The 20,438-nt window shown below is 40.4% G+C and overlaps 3 protein-coding genes across 4 annotated transcripts; 1 reads left to right on the forward strand and 2 right to left on the reverse strand.

Annotated features, from left to right (window-relative positions):
• The first annotated feature begins 124 nt into the window (after positions 1-124).
• ube2g1b (ubiquitin-conjugating enzyme E2G 1b (UBC7 homolog, yeast)) lies at positions 125-8,521 on the forward strand. 2 transcript variants are annotated; one of them, XM_066689645.1, is made up of 6 exons: positions 125-322; positions 2,986-3,088; positions 3,435-3,532; positions 3,933-4,111; positions 4,614-4,782; positions 6,612-8,521. In XM_066689645.1, the coding sequence occupies exons 1-5, from the start codon at positions 280-282 to the stop codon at positions 4,752-4,754; spliced, it is 564 nt and encodes a 187-aa protein (XP_066545742.1). In that variant the 5' UTR covers positions 125-279; the 3' UTR covers positions 4,755-4,782; positions 6,612-8,521. The 2 variants fall into 2 exon arrangements, with proteins under 2 accessions (XP_066545742.1, XP_066545743.1); XM_066689646.1 differs by having other exon boundaries at positions 129-322; positions 4,668-4,782.
• Positions 8,522-9,536: 1,015 nt separating this feature from the next.
• On the reverse strand, positions 9,537-13,181 carry arpc3 (actin related protein 2/3 complex, subunit 3). Its single transcript, XM_066689647.1, has 7 exons — positions 13,054-13,181; positions 12,374-12,473; positions 11,986-12,062; positions 11,383-11,451; positions 10,934-11,060; positions 10,464-10,558; positions 9,537-10,089 (listed from the first exon to the last, which is right to left on the reverse strand). The coding sequence occupies exons 1-7, from the start codon at positions 13,057-13,059 to the stop codon at positions 10,027-10,029; spliced, it is 537 nt and encodes a 178-aa protein (XP_066545744.1). The 5' UTR covers positions 13,060-13,181; the 3' UTR covers positions 9,537-10,026.
• A 1,333-nt stretch (positions 13,182-14,514) lies between these two features.
• Positions 14,515-19,854, reverse strand: gpn3 (GPN-loop GTPase 3). Its single transcript, XM_066689067.1, has 8 exons — positions 19,673-19,854; positions 19,043-19,151; positions 18,688-18,855; positions 18,343-18,467; positions 17,857-17,972; positions 16,468-16,564; positions 15,738-15,866; positions 14,515-15,270 (listed from the first exon to the last, which is right to left on the reverse strand). Exons 1-8 carry the CDS (start codon positions 19,718-19,720, stop codon positions 15,208-15,210), a joined length of 855 nt encoding a protein of 284 aa, XP_066545164.1. The 5' UTR covers positions 19,721-19,854; the 3' UTR covers positions 14,515-15,207.
• Positions 19,855-20,438: the final 584 nt, after the last annotated feature.

Genomic DNA, 20,438 nt, shown 5'->3' on the forward strand with positions numbered 1-20,438 from the left:
GCTACAGATGTAATGGTTTGCTTTTACCCCTTTGGTACGTCTTCAAAGAGGTCTAGTAGGTATATTAATTCAGGCTTTTTCCAGGTCTGCCTCGGTGACTCCGGACCAGCGCGCATGCGCTTTAGGGAGCTTAAAGCACTCCGGGAGCCCTAAATGTGTCAGACAGGCAGCGAAAGAATCAGCAGGAAGGAGTCAGTAGATTTCATTTCTTTTTTTATTTATATATCAGTATTCTTTTACAGATAACCACATCATTTTTTTTTAACAAGTCCCCATACCATGACTGAACAATCAGCGCTTCTGCTTCGAAAACAACTGGCAGGTAAAAAACAACAACCAAAAAAAACAACACGAAACAAATAACAACAACAACAAAAATCTGAATATATAAATATAGCCTTAATCAAAAGTCTCTGCGGATCTCTTATTTGTTTACACGGCAATAGTTATTCTTTAACTCGGATACGAAAGTCTTATTTCCCCCTCGAGAGATCGCTTTTTGCTTACTTCGTCATTGTACAGATTGCGATTATTTTACATCGTCTATTGTTTTTTCAGATTTTTAAATAAAATGTTATTGGGTAAGCATCGCTAATGATAAAACCGTTTAGATTTGCACACCGTACGCTTATATAAATGTATGCTACAATCGAGGTGGATTAGTTAATATTATGAAAAGACCGTTTATTTAGATTTGAAGGCGTTGTTTAAAAAATAATCAAAGACGGAACGCGTCGCAACGTGATTGAAATGTCTGTAAGGAAATCTACTAATTAGCCGAGCCTTCAATTTGATTACTGCACCGTGATACACAGGCCAGGTCAGAACCAGTTAGATTAATAGTATTATTACACCACTCGAAATGCATTTCTGCACCACAAGTAAACCAAGCAGTCTTGCTAACAAGGACTGCGTAATAACTAATAAACCCACATGTAGTGGCTCAGGCTAAGGATGAGAACAGCTGACTTTTTTTGGGAGGGGAGCGCACATTGTTTTTGAATACTAATTTTAACATCACAGTTAAGCGTATTCTAATGTTTTCAGGGCCAGACCCTGGTTGTGAAAGCCGATCCTGTTGCGTTGCTCAACTTGTAATTCCCACAATTCCATGAGAATTGTCCCCATGTTGGCAAACTGAGATGAGCACGTCCGTTAAGTCAGGGAGATAACTCTTACATAATACCGTTTACCCCTGTGTCTGCTCCTTCAGGTTTATGCGATTTTTATGCAGATTTATTTTTTTCTTAAGAACATAAAGTTTACAAACGAGAGGAGGCCATTCGACCCATCATGCTCGTTTAGTGTCCATTAGTAACTAAGTGATCCAATGATCCTATGCAGTCTGTTTTCAAATGTTCCCAAATTTTCAGCTTCAATCACAACGCTGGGGAGTTTGTTCAGATTGTGACAACTGTGTGACGAAGTGTCTCCTGTTTTCCATCTTGAATGCCTTGAAGCCCAATTTCCATCTGTGTCCCCGGGTGTGTGTGTCCCTGCTGCTCTGGAAAAGCTCCTCTGGTTTGAAGTAGTGGATGCCTTTCATGATTTTGAAGACTTGGATCAAGTCCCAATGTAGTCTCCTCTGTTCCAGGGTGAAAAGGTTCAGTTCCTCAGTCTCTCAGTAGGACATTCCCTTCAGACCTGAAATAAGTCTGGTTGCTCTCCTCTGAACTGCCTCTAGAGCAGTGATATCTTTCTTGAAGTGTGGAGCCCAGAACTGTCCACAGTATTTCAGATGAGCTCTAACTAGTGCATTGTACAGTCTGAACATTACTGCCCTTGTTCTCAATTCTATACCTTTGACAATATACCCTAAATTTTTATTTGCCTTTTTTATTGCTTCCCCACATTGTTTGGATGGAGAAAGTGTCTATATGGACTCCTCACTTTCTCATGCTTTACTTCTAGTTCTATTCCTCCCATAGTGTAATTATAGTGGATATTTTTTATTACCTGCATGCAATACCTTGCAGTTATCCACATTGAATTTAATCTGCCAGGTGTCGGCCATGTTGACCATTTCCAAGAATATGGTTTCCATTAAGATGCTCCTCTATTTTCTGTCTAATCATTTTTTTCCCCAACATTTTACAAGTGATGCAGTTGAGACTGATTGGTCTGTCATTTCCTGGCTCAGGTTTGTTCCCTTTCTTGTGGATAGGTATGACATTTGCCATATTCCAGTCAGTTGGCACATCCCCTGTTCTAAGGGTCATTTGGAGTAGTTTAATTAGCGGCCTATAAATAATTTCCCTAATTTCTTCAGGTACTGTTGGAAATATACCATCTGGCCCAGGCGATTTGTTTGTTTTTAATTCTGCTGGTTCCTTTAGTACCTCTTCCTCATTTATCCTGATCTCTCTTAGGGTTTGATTGGACTGATAACTCCTTTATCACTCCTTCAATGTACTGTCACCACTCAGATTCAAAGGGCCCATAATTTAACAACTTAATGGACACATTATTTTGTTTAGTTTTGAATCCACCATTTTCATTCTTTTTTGTGCCCCCATTGGTTTTAGAAAAATGCCATCCATGTGATGAAATTATGGCCTCATTGAAGTGTGGAATAATTGACTTAATTTCTTCACTGTGTGGAGAATGTAAACCTAGGCTTGGTCACACATTGTAATAATGTAGCCTAATTCATGTACACAGAAGATCATATATCTTTCTCTACCTTGTCTTTGAATAAGCAATAAGCCTCACCCTCCCCTGCTCGCTCAGTTTTGCAACCATATAAAAGTATCAGTTTTCAGTTGTCACAGTTCTGCACTGTCTGGATGCTCCCATTTATGGCCGCATTGCAGATCCCACTGAAAAGCTACACGTACGTTATGACCTGTCCGACTAGTTTGCCTTTCCCCGGTGTCCTGTTTACTGCCCATGGGTTTGATCACATTCACTCGTGTCTTTTGTCTCCTATGGTTTCTCTGTACCTGAGGGAGTGGTGTTGGGTTACATTGGCTGTTTGAATTGCAGAGCTCAACAAGAACCCAGTGGAAGGCTTTTCAGCTGGCTTGATAGACGACGATGACATCTACAAGTGGGAAGTTGTCATCATAGGGCCGCAGGACACGCTATTGTAAGTGTCTTTTTCCCCACATTGAGTTTGCAAAGTACTGGAACTTTATTTCCCCCATGCTTCCATGCAAAAGCAAAGGATAGCAACAGCAACAACAACAACAACAAATTGAAGAAAATGGCCAATTTGTAACAAGGACTGGATAGTTCTGAATTGATATGCTTGTGCTAAAGTAAAGATTTGTAAAGCGCTCTCATTTTGGCTTTATCTCCACTTTTTTATTTATTTTTTAACCCACAACAAAAAAGATACAGGGACATTTGATCAGTATTAATAGTAACATAGACTGCCTGCATATATGACCCTGTGTTTTTTGTTTTGTTTTTTTCTTTTGAAAATAAAATAGTGAAGGAGGATTTTTCAAGGCATACCTGACTTTTCCCTATGACTACCCATTGCGGCCTCCGAAGATGAAGTTCATTACAGAGATCTGGCACCCCAACGGTAAGTTTATTGCACATTTAAAGAGAGAAAAGGCAGGGGAAGGGCATGTGACAGTCAGCACACTACATGTTTTGAGTGGATCATCTTACTCACTGCTTCAAAGTGTCTGGTGTCAATTGCTTGACAGGGACTGAAATCACAGTACTTTGTGACTCTGAACTACAGCAGTTATAGAAGAAGGTTGCAGTAAGGATTTATAGTTGTCTATTGAATGAGTTGGATTGAATTTGACTGAGAGGGGCAGTACTTGGAGGGGTACAAACTTGAGAAGGTTGAATTAGGGGAAGCTATAAGTGAATTACTATAGTCTATGGTAGGGGGTTGCTAACTGTACCTGGAGTGAGGGCTGTATGTAGCACTCCAGGGAACCTCATGGTATGGTGATCTCTGTGGTACCCAGTTGCAAAGAACGGTGATGTGTGCATCTCCATCCTGCATGAGCCCGGGGAGGACAAGTTTGGCTACGAGAAGCCAGAGGAGCGCTGGCTGCCCATTCACACAGTGGAGACCATCATGATCAGCGTCATCTCCATGCTGGCAGACCCCAACAGTGACTCGCCAGCCAACGTGGATGCAGCTGTAAGTGTCACTGCTGTACCAAATTTATTTTTGGACTTGATAAATGTTTCAGTCTCTCTTATGAGGCAAAATATCTATACTTGTTTCTGACAAACTCACCTCTTCTTTTAAACTCTAACTATGTATTGTTAGAAATACTATGACAATAATTTGAGAATGTGAATTTTAACTCCTTGACAGACTGCACAATCAGGCTAAAATGCCACAATACCGAAGTATCCCTTTAAGCAGAAGCCTAGTTGACATGCCTACTTGTATTTTTGAAACGGGAAGGTGCTTAATGCAAGAAATAAGTCGTCTTGTAAGTTGCTTCAAATAAATGGACATAAAAAATCTCCAGATCTTTGAGGCACTTTGTTGTTGTTGTTTTTTTTTAAATGCTTGCAACAAGGAATCAATTTATAAACTGCCAAAGATAGTTTGAGTATGAAAAATAACATTAAGTCTTTAAGTACATTCAGAACTTCAGATGTTTGATGTCATTGAATTTTTGAGGAATTAGGTCTGTTCACCATTTGAAGTCTGGCTGAGGTTGTTTTGTCCATGTCTGGTGCAGAAGGAATGGAGAGAGGACCCTAATGGTGAATTCAAGAGGAAGGTTGCACGGTGTGTACGGAAAAGCCAAGAGATGGCTTTTGACTAGACTGCCCGTATTGCTACTGAGATCCAGGGTGAGTGGCTTTTGGATTATGCACAGACCAAGCACTTCTCCAATGTTTCCAGCACTTTACTGATGGGGGGTGGGGGGGGGGTTACAACTTGATTTTGCTGAGTTGATCTTGTTGATGAACATCCCCTTAACCAACAAACATAGATCATTTGGGGGGTTGGGGGGGAACTGTGAGTTTGCAGAGGAGGATGCTGCAGTGGTTTTTTATTTAAGAATTTGTATGAAACCTTTACACTTTAAGCTACATTTATTCAACAGTGTTCACAAACTAAACAAGAAATAATTCCATAATAGTGCAACATTACTATGATCAATACCTAATCAAACTACACAAGATAGATCTAATGGTCAGAGGTCATTAAAATATTAATGTAATCAACATAGGAATGTTCTTGTGGTTGAAATCAGTTTCTTGTGAAATTATTAAAATTGTTCCTGTTGATTAACATTATTTGTCTTGTCAATCAAAACTCTGAAAAATCATAGCCTGTTATGTGTTTGTAACCTAAGGTAGAATGCTATCCTACAGATTTTTACTTGGTAGTTCCAGGATCTACAAACTGTTTTAAAATAATATTTTAGATTGGCGGATCTTCATAGATATTAATTGGGACTTGTATTTTGGGTATATAACCTAAAAACAAAACCATTAACATTTTTAATTGTTTTCCCTTTATTGTATTTCAGGTTTGGAAAGTAGGTTAAATGTTACATAAATAGCATTGGGGGGTGATATTGTGGCATAGTGGTTAGTGCTGCTGCCTCACAGCTCCTGGGCTTGATCGTGGGTTTTCTCTGGGTGCTCAATTTGGTGTATCTGTGTCTGTGGCATCCCACCCAGGGTGAAATCTGCCTTGCGCCCAATGCCTGCTTGTTTAGACTGGCTCACCAGTGACAGTGTACTGGATGAAGCGGTTGGTTAAAATAGATGATAAATGACAGCTCTGAATCAGTGTCCCATACAAATGTCAAGGCTTTCATAATAAATCATGGTAGAGAGATGGATGTTTTAAATGATTGAATAGTTTATATAGGTATGAACAGTAAAATTGTTACTTAACATGATTTTGATTGACTTTTACCAAAAAACTTTGTCTTGCATACGTACTAAATGATAAAATATTTAATAAAGATGTATTTTTAAGCTTTTGTAATGTGTAAAATCCTAATAGAAATGTAATCATAAACGTAAATAAAGTAGCTTAATTTTGTCAAGAACATTTGTTTAGCTCCTATTGCTACTGATTTTTCCTCTGCAGTCTACTCTGGTTTTTCTTTTTTAAACTAAGAGTAGTCCTTGTCTTGTGACATCACCACAGTGTTCTTACCAATCTTAATGCTTGTTGGTCATGGGGATGTTCTTCCAGTGGTCCCTTGAACAAGTGGAAATGCAGCAAAAGTGTGTGTGTTCATTCCTAAATCACTGTATGGGCAGCAGATGTGGGTGGCAGACCTAATGATTTCGTAATATTATTAAAGCTCCCAGGCCAGCTGTTGAAATACTCACAGATGTGTATCTTTCTTCAAATCACTTGACATCTACTGTTATTTGCTGAAGAGGAAGATTTTTATAATCCCTGTATTTAAAGGTGTATACGTTATAAATTCTGTGAATGTGGAGTTTATTAATTGATCTGAATCTGGCTTTAGAAATGACTTGCCAGTCTCCTCTCTCGCAGTCTTGGAGATTACGATATTGTTTTGTGTGGTAAGGCGTAGTGGCCTACGGTCTTACTTTAACTGCAGGATAAAATCCATGACTAGCCTAAATTGTACCCCCACCCAATGAATCTATAGTAGTTAATTTTTGTCATTTTTGTTTTTAAACAGATCTAGGAAATAACTCTTCCCGAAGAAAATGTGCTCTTCAATAAAGGATATGTATTTTGCCCTCTTGCTTTGGAGGGGGGGGTGGGGAAGAGGGGGGACAAAAAAAAAAAAAGAGCCACGTGTGGTTGTTCTGAAGAAAGCTGAATGGAGAGAACCTACCAGCTGATGATTTCCTGCCTGGAGTTGTACATTTAATTTATTTATTTTGAAGAGTGTTATAAACAATGTAAGATAAGTCACTATTGTAAATGAACTTGCTTTTTTATCTGCTGCTGAACGGTTTCTACTTTATACCAGGTTTCTTATGCAATTTCTTGGGTTTTGATTGTTTCTGGTGCTTGGACAAGCTGTGAACGAGGAGAATTAAAAAAAATCCCATTCTGTATCCCTCACCCTGCTATTTTTTTACTCCCACAATTTTGAAACCCCTATTGGAAAAATGTAACCCCTTTCGATGTGTTATCTACCCCAAAAAGGCTGTAACATTATCAGTTAATCACAGCTGCCTTAAATGTTTTGTTTTCTTAACAGAAAAAGCAATGGCCAGTGTGTGCTTCTGGTTTCAAGCTAGGCTCCTTTTGGCAAGTAGGCTGTGGTATCAAGCTAACCATGTACATGTTTCCAGCAGTGTCAAAACCATTTTTTGTTTACTCTTTTGGTGACTGGCAAACCAAACTTAAAAAGTCCTAACATGAACAAGGTACTGACACTAAGCTGGAAAGACATTTTTGAAGCTGTGAATTTGTTTTGCATACCATCCCACACCACCGACTGAAGTTTACCTCAAGTCTTCTGACACTGTTATATTAGAGCACTTCTTAATCTTAAGGTTTATTTTGTGGTTTTATCTCCTAACTTAGCTTTCTTGGCAAATGCACCTTGGCCTAAGTGAAAAAGGGGCCATCTTTTTATTTACATTTATTTTTAGCATCACTTTAGTAGAAGCACACTTGCATTAGTCTCCATGTAAAATTGTAATTTCTATGATTTAGGTCACTCTTTAGGTCAGAGTCTTGTGGCATATCCAGTTACATTTTTGTCATCCTCTTTGTTCTGCTTATGGTTGACATGCTGACTAACACAGAGAAAATAGCATCTGAAAGGAAGTTGCATAAAAGGAAATGAGACAATGTAGGTGTTTTGGCTTACCAAAAAAGGTCTGGCTTGAATCTATTTTTGCTGTAATAGTTCATATTGCACAGTAAATACCTAGTTCCCATTGTATTCTTCATAATGAGAACCATCTAAAATGCTTTTACAGGTTGCAATATGTTATAGGAAGTCAGTAAAATTTGAACTAAAGCAGTGGGAACGGAGCACAAGCATACAATATGATTGAAAATATCAGGCCTGAATGGCTCCTTTTAATGTGAATCTTAAAATTTGCACAGTTTACCAGGTTTTCTGTAAGTAAATACTGAAATGGTTTCTACTGAGTGTAGTATACAACAATGTGAAGTCTGCTTGTCATTGAACAACAAGCCATTGCATAGCAGGTTCTTTTAAAGCCATTCTTGCCATAGGGGGGATGTGGCATATGTTGGCACCGGCAAGATTTGCAGACCATTTTCCTTTGCACCATTTCCTTTTTGTCTTTTGCTTCCATGCTTGAATTTGAAGAGAAAAGCATTTCCTTCCCATTCTCCCAGACTGCCATAACTGACCGGTTTTCACTGTCTTCATCCAAAATAACTTGGCATGTCAAACTACATCTTAAAGCAATACAACTAGGTGGAGGGGGGAGAGCCAATTTTTAGGTTGTATTTTCTTTTTCAGATTTCCCCCTGCCAAGTGAGTTTGTCTGCTGGTTTCTCTGCTGTGTTTTTAGTTTGATCATCCTTGGCCATCCTCTCCTTTTGTTTTATGTACATTTGTATTTAATCTGAGCCCAATAAAATGTGTAAAAACTCTCCATTTCCTGTGCTTTTAATTCTATGACCCCAGTTTAATGTTTCAAAATCTGTCCGTCTAGTTCTAGGCTTTGCTTGGGATGTTTGAGCATTTAAACACTGGCTCTATCAAGACTAGATAACATCATTTGTCTGTGGGTATGAATGAGGCAGATTCGGATACATTTACTCTGCCCCCCACACTAAAATTGAATCTGTTAAAGACCGTGCTGCGTTTGACCTCTGAAATGTTCAGCAAGCTTTATGATACAAGGAGTGTACAATCATAGCCTCTCCTGCCAAACCAAAACTAAGTCTAAGTCCAAAGATAGGACTATTCCCACTACCTCATAACTGATATTTCAACTTGGCAGGAATCCTGACCAGCAGCAGTCCTATTGGTTTAGTGCAGCCGTTCAACAGGACATTTGCGTTGGAGGCTTTCAGGAGTTCATTGGCCCACCCTATTAAATGTATTAGTATATTAGTGTATTTTAATATTTCAATGAAAAGCCCAAGACCCCAGTAAGCAGTCTCTATCCACACAACAGAAAAGCAGGTATAATATATAGTAAACCTCATTATCCTACCCAGAATACACCTCCACATTATGCAAGTCTGATCTACATAATGGGTACAAATATGCCCCCTAGTATTATTGCTATACAACTGTACCAGATATTGGAATTAACTTTTTGTAATGTGTATATAGTAGGGCATTTGAAATGTTTTCCCTCCTTGAATATGCTATTTTTTTCCCCCCGTTTTTTTTTTTTTTTTTAATGTTCATGCTAAAACGGGGGAGGCTAGAGGTACAGTGTGATTTCAAATGTCACACCCCTTAGGATAATGTCACACAGTTTATTTAATATAGACAAAAGCTTAATTTGTATTCTCTCCCAGAATTCACAAGTAATCATACTAACATCCTTTTGAGTATTTGAGCCTATGCCTAGTATACAGTTCATTAACACAACCCCCAATGTGGATGAAAATGTAACCAAACTGCCCCTGCTTCGGTTGAGGAAAAACAATGTGCAAAAACAGTATTTTATTGTAGTTAATCCAAAACAAGCAAATTTGCAGCTGAAATGGCACTATTATATAAACAGGATGAATAAAAACCCTATATAAGTCACAGGTTTGTTTTTGATTTTTGTTTTCCTCTGGAAGCAGAGTGAGCGGGGCATTATTGAGAAAAAAATCTTCCAAGAAGCAGCACAGATTAGGAATATCATAAGATCTGGTGGTGGTGGTGGGACATGGAATATGCATCACCTGAAAGTGGCCCCAGTCCAATGAGCCTATTGAAAGTACTGGGGTACCACTGGGGTAGATCTGTACTGTTTTAATTAAGCACCAGTTTAACATTTTTACTGAAGCAGTCCAGATAGAACGCTGCTAAGTTTCAATACATTTAACCCCTGTATAAAAAAAAAAAGTATTGGGAGGATAAATATGCACAGACAGACACAAGGGAAAAAAAAAAGTTGCATCCCACTGTAAAGGTCAACCTTTGATCTGCTTTACTGCCCTGGAGCAGAGAGGCTCTTGTTCATGAATTGCCTTTTCACGAAGCACATCCACCACTGCGACAAGAGGAGAAAACACTGTCACCAGACAACACTTGGCACTTTGTCAAAGTTCAGTACAACTTGGGATGCACACCCCTCCTTTCCCAGCAAATTGCAACAATCCAGGGCTGCAAGTGATCAGTTATTGCACCTTGATCCTACACTGAAAGCTGATTACTGTCTGCATGATACATGAGGTTTAGCTACCAGACATCACTGTGTTTGAGTTGGGTAAATAAGATGTGTGGCGAACTTGCTTTGCTAAGTCAGGACCCTGGAGAAAGAACACATGGTTCCAAAGCTAGAGCCCTTCCTGCTGGTTCACTATTTGGGGAATGTGCTGTTATTTGTGTCAAACCTAAAAAAATCCATTGTAGGGCTCTCCTCACCTTGCTGGGTTTGTCTGTCGCGGGGTCGAAGACTTTGTCACACAGCCGCAGGCCGGTCTCCTGTCTGATCTGCTGCAGGTAGCCCCTCATCACCTCTGCACATGGAAAACAGAAAGGTTTAGGGACACTGCTGATGCAGGCAGGTCCCACTCGGTCCAGTCTCTTAACCCTGCTGAACAGGCCATTGACAAATTCATAACTGTAACCCGACACCATAGTTTTGGCTGCAATTACAACATGTCATGTATGAATACTCATCACAGTAGAAGATAAACTCGTAAGAGGGAACTACAGGCTTTTATGGGTAAGGCTGCACTGTTTTCTAGACAATTAAAATGCCCTGGTTTCAATGCTCAGGACATACAGACCCCTCATCTCTGCCCCACAATCAGATCCAGCACACACACAATGGGAGCCAACTCGGTCCTGCTCCAAGGAGAGGGTCAGAGCACATATGGGAGCCTCCTTACCATCCTCCTGCTTGTTGCCTGGCTTGACGTACATGGCGTTAAGAGGGAAGCCCGGCTCTCCAGGGATAGGGAAGTTGGTAATGCCCAGGGTGTACATCTCCTTCTCTCCCTGGCCCCTGGAGTTACACTGCGAACACAAGATGCAGTTTCTGTGGGGGTGCGTTTTTAGTTTCCAGAACTCATAACTACATAATTGAACCATTTATCCGCTTAATTGGTCTTTAATATGACTTTACGCCAATGATTGACCCTGGCTATATGGATTAAGGCTGTGCAGAACCAGGGATGAGGATTACAGCGCCAAAGGACTGTTAAGAAATCAATTACAAATGAAATAAAATAGGGAAAATTAACTGAAGTAGAACCAAGCAGCACCAGATGAGTCTGGGGAAGGCGTAGCTGTGACAAAATGTAAGGGCCGGGATACTAAGGTTAACTCATCTTCTTACCTTCTGCAGCTTCTTGAGGCATTCAGAAATGTACAGAGTCACGTAAATCAGGGTCCTGTCAGCTTCATTCTGCAAGCGATAAGAAAAAATATAATAATGTCACTGATGAAAAACCAAATGCTTTAAAGGCTATTCATATAATGAAGAACAGTGCAGAAGAAATGCTTGTGGAACTACGTGGGGAAAGGTCGCTTGGAATTTAGACCTGGATTGGCTGCTGTCTGAACTAGGCATTGAGTCATCAGCGATGGAATAGATAGAAAGCAGAACTATGAGTGGAGCCTGTGGCTAAGGGGCCCCGGCTAGGCGGTTCAGGTTCAGGCACGCAGAAATGACAGACACTTGCAGGTAGGAACAGAGTTGTGGGCCGAGCCCAGCACTGCTGCAAGCCAGAGGGAGCTACAGGGGCCTCTGAACACACTGCTTGAGCATCTTCAAGACACAGGGCCACCTAGGACAGGTGCTCCCTCAACATCCAGCAGGTTTAAAAGGTCCCCCTGAAATAAACTGATCTAGAAACCTGATCTATATTCCCAGCAGGACATAGATAACCAGTGCTTATGGCTATTCTCCATTAGTTCACCTATTAAGACTTTTACTCACCTTGATTTCATAGTTCTTGAAGAAGACGTTGGCTTTAAAATAGTAGATGGCTTCATCAATGATGTCAGAATCTTTAGCTAAAATGTACGAACATTTGCATATGTTAGTTGAAAATTTTAATTACTGGATAATTACTACTACTCATAATAAAAATAATATGCATTAAGGATAGGGAGTTAATTGCGAGTAGGCTTTGAGAAAAAGAGAAGTAAAAAGTTACAGGGTGAGTGTGTCTTTTTGACCATATCTAACTCCCACACCCACAATCTAAACAAAACTCATGAAGGGCTGTAGTTTTATATTTAAGGCTGAAACAATTAAAGTATGCTTCTATGTAAAACTACAGACAGCTTCAGTTATCTTTAGCCAGAGTACTGACGTCACTCACTCTCTCTCGGAGCCGGTCCTTTGAACTGGGTTTTCAGGGGCAGTAAAGCCATGTTACCGATCATTTTGGTGTCGGAATCCATCAAGCTCGAATGGTAAGCCTGCAAAAACAATGCGCTATAAAATCATCTCTTTTCCTTTTACAGTATATTTCATTGCACAGTGAAATCGTTTATATATAGATACATAAATCAGCATTTGCAAAGGGAGACAAAAAAATGCATGTTAGGGTATTGCGATACTCCGCTAGTTCACTATTCTCCGCCCAGAATGCATTTGTTAATTTAAGGAAAACATAATATCCGCTATATTTAATGAAAATTGAAAGTGCTTATTTTCATTTGGAAATCCATTCACTTTATAATTGTAACCGCTCAGCAAGAGCAATCTCGCCTATATAAATATATCAACCACTGCGGAACAGCAATATTTTCGCATCAGTTTAGACATTTCAATGTATGTTTACTATACAAACAAAACCCTAAGAGCACAAAAATGAGGAATTCATTCGGGCCCATGTTTCACTTCCTGAAAACTACATTCTTGCAAGCAGCCGTAGCCTCTATCTCCTCTTCTCTTAGTTTTGCGTTAACCGGTCTACATGGACATTTACAAGGGCTGACCTTAACGACAACTCATTAAACCAAGAAAATTATTTTAAAAAAATGTATGAAGACTTACCGGCATTTTGGACAAGTATTTTCAACTATTACCAGCCGAAAAAATTAGCTGTCAGTCTAAACCAGTGCACTGTTTCCGCTGTCCCACCCAGCACTGAAGCAGCAGGAAGTGGATGAGCAAACCACTTCCGCCAGGGAAACTGAACTTACTTTACTCCACCACAAGGCGGTGCTAAAACTAAAACGAAGCGCGTTTCTCTACAAATTATTGCTGCGATTTACACCGATCAGCCATAACATTATGACCACCTGCCTAATATTGTGTAGGTCCCCCTTTTGCCGACAAAACAGCCCTGACCCGTCGTGGCGTGGACTCCACTAGACCTCTGAAGGTGTACTGTGGTATCTGGCACCAAGACATTAGCAGCAGATCCTTTAAGTCCTGTAAGTTGCGAGGTGGGGCGTCCATGGATCGGACTTGTTTGTCCAGCACATCCCACAGATGCTCGATTGGATTGAGATCTGGGGAATTTGGAGGCCAAGTCGACACCTTGAACTTGTGATTCATCAGACCTGGCCACCTTCTTCCATTGCTCCGTGGTCCAGTTCTGATGCTCATGTGCCCATTGTAGGCGCTTTCGACAGTGGACAGGGGTCAGCATGGGTACCTTAACTGGTCTGTGGCTACGCAGCCCCATACGCAACAAACTGCGATGCACTGTGTGTTCTGACACCCATCAGAACCAGCATTAACTTTTTCAGCAATTTGAGCTACAGTAGCTCGTCTGTTGGATCGGACCACATAGGCCAGCTTTCGCTCCCCACGTGCATCAATGAGCCTTGGCCGCCCATGACCCTGTCGCCAGTTCACCTCTTTTCCTTCTTTTGACCACTTTTGATAGGTACTGATCACTGCAGACCGGGAACACCCCACAAGAGCTGCAGTTTTGGAGATGCTCTGACCCAGTCGTCTAGCCATCACAATTTGGCCCTTGTCAAAGTCGCTCAGATCCTTTACGCTTGCCCATTTTTCCTGCTTCTAACACATCAACTTTGAGGACAAAATGTTCACTTGCTGCCTAATATATCCCACCCACTGACAGGTGCCAAGATAACGAGATTATCAGTGTTATTCACTTCACCTGTCAGTGGTCATAATGTTATGGCTGATCAGTGTATACAGTCACCGACTAAAGTATTATCACAATGATATTTACCACATTTACAAGTTTGATATCTATATTTAATTCAAATACTTATCAATAATGTTTACTGAATGCTGATTGGTCCTAGTGGTTAATAAAACAGTGTCAATTTATATCTGCCACCATACATTAGTGTCAATACCAAGTTAGCATCGAACAGTGCCTGAGGCCTCAGATCCTGTGGTTTCCCTATAACCAGACTGTTTTCTGCAGAAACCAGTGAAGAAAAACTTAAATCTTAAGACAGCAGGACATTCTGAAGTTATATACCAGTTGTACAGAAGTGAAAGGAGATTTAGGGTGACCAAAAAAGCAGACTTGTTTTAAGTTTTTATTTTATAATGAAAAATACATTCTCAAGATAAAATTAAATACACTCAAATACATTTTCACTCATTCCACTACCCCCCTGGCCGTATAGCTGCAGTTTACAGTATTCAGTATTCCTAAAATTAAACATTGCTCGTTTAACTCCATCATTCAACTGATTTATCCATGATACCTTTTCAGTTTATTAAAACACAGATTCAGCCTTCCTTATATAAAAATAAAAGATAAATAAGGAGTTAAATTAGCAATATGTATTAATCTGGGAAAAACATTTTCAAAAAAGATTGTGAATACACCCGACTACAGCTGCATGTTCCAAAAAGGTTACACAATATCACTTCACACATTCAGTTCATCCACAAATTAAAAAAAAAAAAAAAAAAAAAAAACTCTCATACTTCCAAATCGGTACAAAGGAAAATACACATCCCTTGATTGAGATATTCTGAAGTAGGACAAAATTCAGAAAAAATAAATAAATAAATGACCTGATATCAGGGTGTGAAACACACTGGGAGGGATACAGATTGGTAAGGCCTGTACTAGACAGATGAAAAAGGCAAAAGATTATTTCCAAACATATTTAACAAAAAAAACGATAAGATTGATGTCAATCTAGTGTAGAACTTGCAGGATCCACAGATTTTTAATTTGCAATGTCACTTTCTTTCCTTCCCCTTTTACTCCACCACTTTGTCTTGGAAGAACTCATCAAAGTTGGAATTGGACTCTTCCTCAGTCTCCTGCAATAGACAAGACACATCAGGACAGATTCCGCACAGTACCTGTATGCTAGAAGAGAGCTGCCACCTGTCCCTGTGATCCCAGAGGATGCGACACAGCAACAGGGTTCCAAGCCTCTTCAACTGAAGACACTCAATGCAAAAAACACTGGAACTCAGTATGATTTAACCTAGAACCCAAACTACACAGGCTGCTTCTAGTCCCCAGTCAACTAGATGATCATACTTTTCAGTGGCTTCTGTCAGATTAATTAATTTCACACATTCTAACGATTTAAGAGTAGTTTTAAGAGGGTTTGGTGTTTGTATTGTCCTTTATGCAAATAATGGTGTGATATTATTATGGATTGTGAATTGTTTGGACTGTAAATGTATCGAAATAAAGGATTTTAAAATCAAATAGTTAATCTATATCTATCCATCTACCTACCTGCCTACTTATCTAATGCATCTAATCTATTAGTCACCTTGGGCTCCTTGAACTCCAGGTCCTCCCCGTACTGAATGGAGAAGTCAATGTGCTGCAGCACGATGCTGATGCCCTCCTCGTCAGTGCGGTCAAAAGGCAAGAACCGCACCATGCTGTAGTCGTCAATCTACATACAGACAAAGTCAGTCAGGCAGCAGCACACAAAACTGGGGCTTGCAGATAAAAGGGAAAGGTGCACTCTGAATTGAAAGCTGGATAGCTTCCGATATATCTGGAGACCTAGGTTCCCTTCTCTACTATTGGTAAGAATGGTCATCTCCCATCCTATGGCGCTCTCCTACTGTGAAAGCACAGGTATAGTAGTCCTTCACTAGTCATAGAGTGGCCAGGTCCACTGCATCATTCCTCACATGCATGAGCAGAGATTGGCGTCTCGTGTGGATCCCTATTTCATCTCATCGGTTTATCTTTGTCTCCGTCCGTTTTTTTTTTTTTTTGTCATTACACTTATTCTCACACAAGATGTCCCTAACGTATTGTAAATGGTTTCATATGTGTGAAATGAATGAGGCTATTAGACTTTATAATTGTAAATCAAATAAAACTTTGTAAATGGATCAGACGCATGGACACACTGGGCTTAAAAATAAACTTGCTCAGTTCAACACAAGGAGAGCATTCTTAATCACAAATGCTGGGCAATTATTTTCTGTACCTGGAGTTCCTAATGGAAGCGAGTCGAGGTCAATGGGACTCTGAAGACTTACCAGGCCACAGATGGCTTTGGTCAGCTTCTCGAACTTCTGACTCCTCATGGTGAGAGCATTGTCTTCGATCATGGAGTACATGTCAGGATCTAGATATCTGCGAGAGGAGTGGGTGGGCAAATCTGTCATGAGTTCTGCTTATTTGTGTTGGAACTACACAAGAGATCATTGCACATTAACTCGCAAAGCAGAAAAACACTGTGCAGAGAACATATATACACCGATCAGCCATAACATTATGACCACTGACAGGTGAAGTGAGTAACACTGATAATCTCATTATCATGGCACCTGTCAGTGGGTGGGATATATTAGGCAGCAATTGAACATTTTGTCCTCAAAGTTGATGTGTTAGAAGCAGGAAAAATGGGCAAGCATGAGGATCTGAGTGACTTTGACAAGGGCCAAATTGTGATGGCTAGACGACTGGGTCAGAGCATCTCCAAAACTGCAGCTCTTGTGGGGTGTTCCCGGTCTGCAGTGATCAGTACCTATCAAAAGTGGTCCAAGGAAGGAAAAGTGGTGAATCGGCGTCAGTGGTCCGATCCAACAGACGAGCTATTGTAGCTCAAATTGCTGAAAAAGTTAATGCTGGTTCTGATATAAAGGTGTCAGAACACACAGTGCATCGCAGTTTGTTGCGTATGGGGCGGTGTAGCCGCAGACCAGTCAGGGTGCCCATGCTGACCCCTGTCCATTGCCGAAAGCGCCTACAATGGGCACGTGAGCATCAGAACTGGACCACAGAGCAATGGAAGAAGGTGGACTGGTCTGATAAATCACAAGTTCAAGGTGTTGACTTGGCCACCATATTCCCCAGATCTCAATCCAATCGAGCATCTGTGGGATGTGCTGGACAAACAAACAATCCATGGATGCCCCACCTCGCAACTTACAGGACTTAAAGAATCTGCTGCTAACGTCTTTGTGCCAGATACCACAGCACACCTTCAGAGGTCTAGTGGAGTCCATGCCTCGACGGGTCAGGGCTGTTTTGGCGGCACAAGGGGGACCTACACAATATTAGGCAGGTGGTCATAATGTTATGGCTGAGCGGTGTATATATACATGTTAAAATATCCAGAATAACAGCTCAAAGGCGGACAAAGGAAGTTATCTAATGGATCTCAAGAGATTAAAGAAAGTCGAACACATAAAAGATGGGAAGATCAAATAATAACATTTGTATGCATGACGGGAAAAGGCAGCTTTGACCAAAACAAGTGGAAACATCTTAGGGAGGCCTTCATCCAGCAGTGGATCAATATAGGCTTATGATGATGATGGATATACATATACATATACATATATATACACATATATATATATACTGAACCAAAGGAGTTATGCAGAACTTTCAGAAACTCATGCTCTCTGTGCTGAACCTACTTCTCAATTTCCTTCTTGGCTTTCTGGTTGAGCAGGTCCATTTTAGTCATGATGTTCACCTGGGGGATTTCCAGGGACACCATTGCACTCAGGGCAGCCATGACACCAGAAATGAACTAAGGACAAAATGGATAAATTATTCGCCGACAAGTCAAGTCCGCTGACAGTGCAGCCACTTCCCCATCTCCACTGGCTGCAGACACTGGAGGTGGTGGCTTGGAAACTCTACTTGCTTTTCAAAGAACACGCTAGGTGAAGAGACAAGGAAAGGAACACAGCCAATCAGCCAGGTAATCTGAACTACTGATAGCCTCCTTCAGTACTTTGGTTTTATTTAGCCTCAGATTCTGGATCCGCCCCAAGCTCCACCCACCCAGCCTTCATAATTTATTTGGAAAGATGAGACTCCCAACAGTCTCTCTGCGCTTAAAAAACAAGGCCAGGACGTGCCTGGCGATTGCTACAGGACGTGCCTCTGCCCCTCACCTTGAAGGACTCCACCATGAACTGCGAGTCAACCAGGAAGACGCCGCACACACGGAACTCCCACTGCTGCAGCTGCTCCACCAGCCTCCTCATCACTGGCAGGTGGGTGTACAACTCGATCTGACCTGGTGGAATGGCACAGGGACGGCACGGTCACTCACACGCGGCACAGAGACACAGCACGCCAACAGGGGAGCCCCTCACAACAGAAGGGACACAGAACACCACCACCTGTCATCCCCACCATACTCATGCCAGGCCCAAACAGCAGGTTCCTTGGCTAACACTAAAAGGAAACAACATTGTACAGTTTTGTGGATTAATTTGAATGAGTTTTATTTGTACCTGGGCAGTCAAACAGGATGTAGTCATCTTCCACATGGCCCAGGCACTCCTCCAGCCAGTCAAAGTTGTTGGCAAAGTACTCCATGCAGAAGACCAGCCCCCCGTTGGGCCCGAAGCGCAGAGACTCATCCTCCATCACATCATCCACCTGGATCAGCTCCCTGATGTCTGGGGAGGAAAATGCATCACTGTTGCTTCTATGGAAGACAGAGGTGGCTGACACCCCATTTGTATCTGCAAACAATTAGGGAGAACATGCAAACGCCACACAGGCAGACACGCAAGGCCAGAAATGAACCTGGTCCCAGGAGCTGTGAGACAAAAGTGCTAACCACTGGGTGAATGGTTTTCTCACCTGCCATGACGGGATAGTCGAAGTATTCAGCGGCGGGGTCAAGGTTCACCACTTGGACAGAGCGGCCGATAGCCTGGGCGTGCTGGATTATAGTGGAGCAGTATGTACTCTGGGAGAAATTCACCACAAACAATACTCAGTACATGTTAAAGCGAATTAAAAATATATTTTCAGTGAATGGATGAACTGGAAAGTCTTGTACAACTTTGATGAATTTGCTACCGTTACCAAGGGTATGCCCCACTACTACAGATAACCATACATTTTACATTTAATCAAATTAATTATGTACTTGCTTGCATCTACATTATATGTACATTTATATACAGTTTTCAGTGTTTTGTATAGTATTTAGGAATTGTTCAAAACTAACATTACAGTTTTTAAGTTCAGTAAGATTTAGAGGAAACCAATGATATTTAGTTGTGATATAAAACAAAATTACAACTTTGTTTTATTGTACAGTGGACGTACAACACTTTCAGTTAAAAAAAACTAATTACATATACATTAGATCGTCTTCATGGATGAAATATAATCTCCTCATATCAGTCCGAAATGTCGTGGCAAAGCAAACCCGCTCATATCAATCATAAAAAAATAAAATAAAATAAAAGTATACCGTCTTACCTTTCCACTCCCAGCAGGACCCATCACCAACTGAGCATAACGAGGCATTTTTAAAAATGGAAATCTTATACTCTTATAACCTCTGACAGTATCGTTTCCCAGTAAAACATCTTCATGGTAACATCACAGCCGCTCTTCCACCGTCACTCCGCAGCCATGCTTTTTTTCTTCTTTTTTTTTTTTTTGGTTGTTGCTTTGGTTCTATTCAGAATTACTTCCGTGACTTTCAGCTACGGAAAGCCCATTGGCCCAAACGTAGTGTAGTCGAACCGATTTTCGGATTTATACAAATACAATGCAAAATCACAAATAACCATAGGCCTTGTTGTAATTTTGTAGATAAATTAAAATTTTAATTGTATAAACAATGTTTTTATGTCCAAAATAAAAATGCGTATTAAGTTCTTCCACACGAACGTTCTACATTGTCATAACACGGAGCAATATTAAGTTAAAATAATTTATATATATATATATATATATATATATAGATATATATATATATATATATATATATATATATATATATATATATATATATATATATATTTTTTTTTTTTTAAGTCACACATTCCCTGTGAAAACATATTTTAAATTAAACTACCTGGGCAATCTTGCATTATATTAGATTTATGTAATGACAATATACATTTGTTAATAAACATGTTTAGACCTCTACATAGAACACATGTAATGTACCGATAAAACAATAATAGTACTATTTTAACTATTTATTTTGACATCATAAAACTAGCCTACATCTTGT

Source organism: Amia ocellicauda, chromosome 17 (assembly GCF_036373705.1).
Source record: "Amia ocellicauda isolate fAmiCal2 chromosome 17, fAmiCal2.hap1, whole genome shotgun sequence".
Taxonomy (NCBI): Eukaryota; Metazoa; Chordata; class Actinopteri; order Amiiformes; family Amiidae; genus Amia; species Amia ocellicauda.